A 1,685-nucleotide genomic window follows, 5' to 3' on the forward strand; every position below is an offset into this window, starting at 1 on the left:
TTTCATTTTACACAGGTACCTTCCTAGAATACATCCTCATTGAATGCAATCTAAAATTGAGGCCTCTATAACAAATGAAGAAGGTATACCTTTATTGTACCTGTCCAAGCTTCTTTAGCCAAAAATACACAATCTGTTACCTAAACAAAGACTATTTATCCTGTAATCAGAAATGTGTACTCCCGGGGATTTTAGACAAGGTATTTCTTATTAAGAGTAGTTTTCAATTTATATATAAAACATTATTCTAATTCATAATCTGGGGAAGCAACATAAAATTATTTTCCCCCTAATTATAAAGTTTTCACTAACCCAGACTTTCCCAAGATGTAGAGCTTCTATGTTTTTGGTGTATTTGATGACATTCTTCAATTCCTCAAGTCCATTCCAGACTACCTTTAGCACACAGGTCTTACCAGCTTCTTGACTATGATCTGAGCTAATTTGTTTTTGATCTAGTGGTTCTGACATCTGCTTCTCTTTTTCAGAGGACAGGATATTTTGCTTTGTTTTACTTTGCTGTTGGTTCGGAGAAAGTAGCTTAACTAACTTTCCATAGGTCACAGTAAAGCTGGGCTCCACATCAAAATATTCCTGGTCCCATGGAAATACATGAATGGCACAGTGTTTCTGAAACGTAGAAGTTGCTGATGTGTTACATACACTGGGAGGCTGAGATTTACATACTCTGAAAATGTTGTCTAGAGGAACCACCTTTGACTGCATATTTTTGAATGCATTAATTTCAGTTAAGCCCCAGGATGTCTCTTGTTCTTTCTCAGATCCAAAAGAAAAAATGCTTCCTATTATAGTCCATAAGCTTGGTGTTGATGAGTCCACTGTAAGTCCTGGATCTGTTCCACTAGATCCAGTGACTCCCACAGTGTTAGACTGAAGTTGTTTGGTTTGAAGTACTTTTGCCATTCTTTCTTGGTCTCTCCCATAATTATGATATTTTCCTTGTGCATCATCTGCTTTTGAATTCGTGTTGTCTTTGGCTTCGCGTGTCTTTGGCTGAATAAGGAGTTGAGTATCAGTTTCCAGCCTTCCATAGATGGCACTTGGCAACAGTGAAACTGTGCGGGGAATAAAGCTCATTAGTGTGCATCTACCTCTCTGCTTTGGACTCAGTGTTATGGTCTAGAGTATGACGGCAGATACCACAACCCCAAAAACCAAACCGACTGCCATCAATTCCGACTCATAGCCACCCTGTAGGACAGAGCAGAACTGCCCAGAGGGTTTCTAAGGCTGTAATCGTTAAGGAAGCAGACTGCCACATCTTTCTCCTGTGGAGCGGATGGTGGGTTCAAACTGCCGACTTTTCGGTTTTGCAGCCTAGCACTAAACCACTGTGCCACCATGGCTCCTAAATATCGTAACAGCACCTACCAATCTGGATAAAAATGTAAGTTTGCTGATCAACCCAAACAGGAAAAATGGCCTTTGGAAAAACTATTCGAATTTGATCTAGAAGATGCTGTTCAAGGGAAGCAGCATGCAGCTCCTGGAACCGAAAGACAAAAAGATCATTTCACTTTATAGTTTGCCCAGTCATGTCTAGTAAGGCAATCTCCATTCACTCTTATAACATAAATGAACTCAGGACATAAAATGAAGCCCAGAGAAGAGAAATTTAAAGACATGCATATTCTGAAATAGTTTAACCTTAAAATGGGGTAGTT

The 1,685-nt window shown here is 39.5% G+C and overlaps 1 protein-coding gene across 1 annotated transcript in view; it reads right to left on the reverse strand.

Annotated features, from left to right (window-relative positions):
- Positions 1-1,685, reverse strand: part of PEX1 (peroxisomal biogenesis factor 1) — a 42,484-nt gene that overhangs the window by 26,092 nt on the left and 14,707 nt on the right. The window contains exons 3-4 of the mRNA XM_023724657.1: positions 1,393-1,525; positions 313-1,076 (exon numbers count right to left, since the gene is read on the reverse strand). Of these exons, the coding sequence (XP_023580425.1) occupies positions 313-1,076; positions 1,393-1,525 (897 nt within the window). The remainder of the gene's footprint in view (positions 1-312; positions 1,077-1,392; positions 1,526-1,685) is intronic.

This window comes from Trichechus manatus, unplaced genomic scaffold (assembly GCF_000243295.1).
Source record: "Trichechus manatus latirostris isolate Lorelei unplaced genomic scaffold, TriManLat1.0 scaffold00253, whole genome shotgun sequence".
Lineage (NCBI taxonomy): Eukaryota > Metazoa > Chordata > Mammalia > Sirenia > Trichechidae > Trichechus > Trichechus manatus.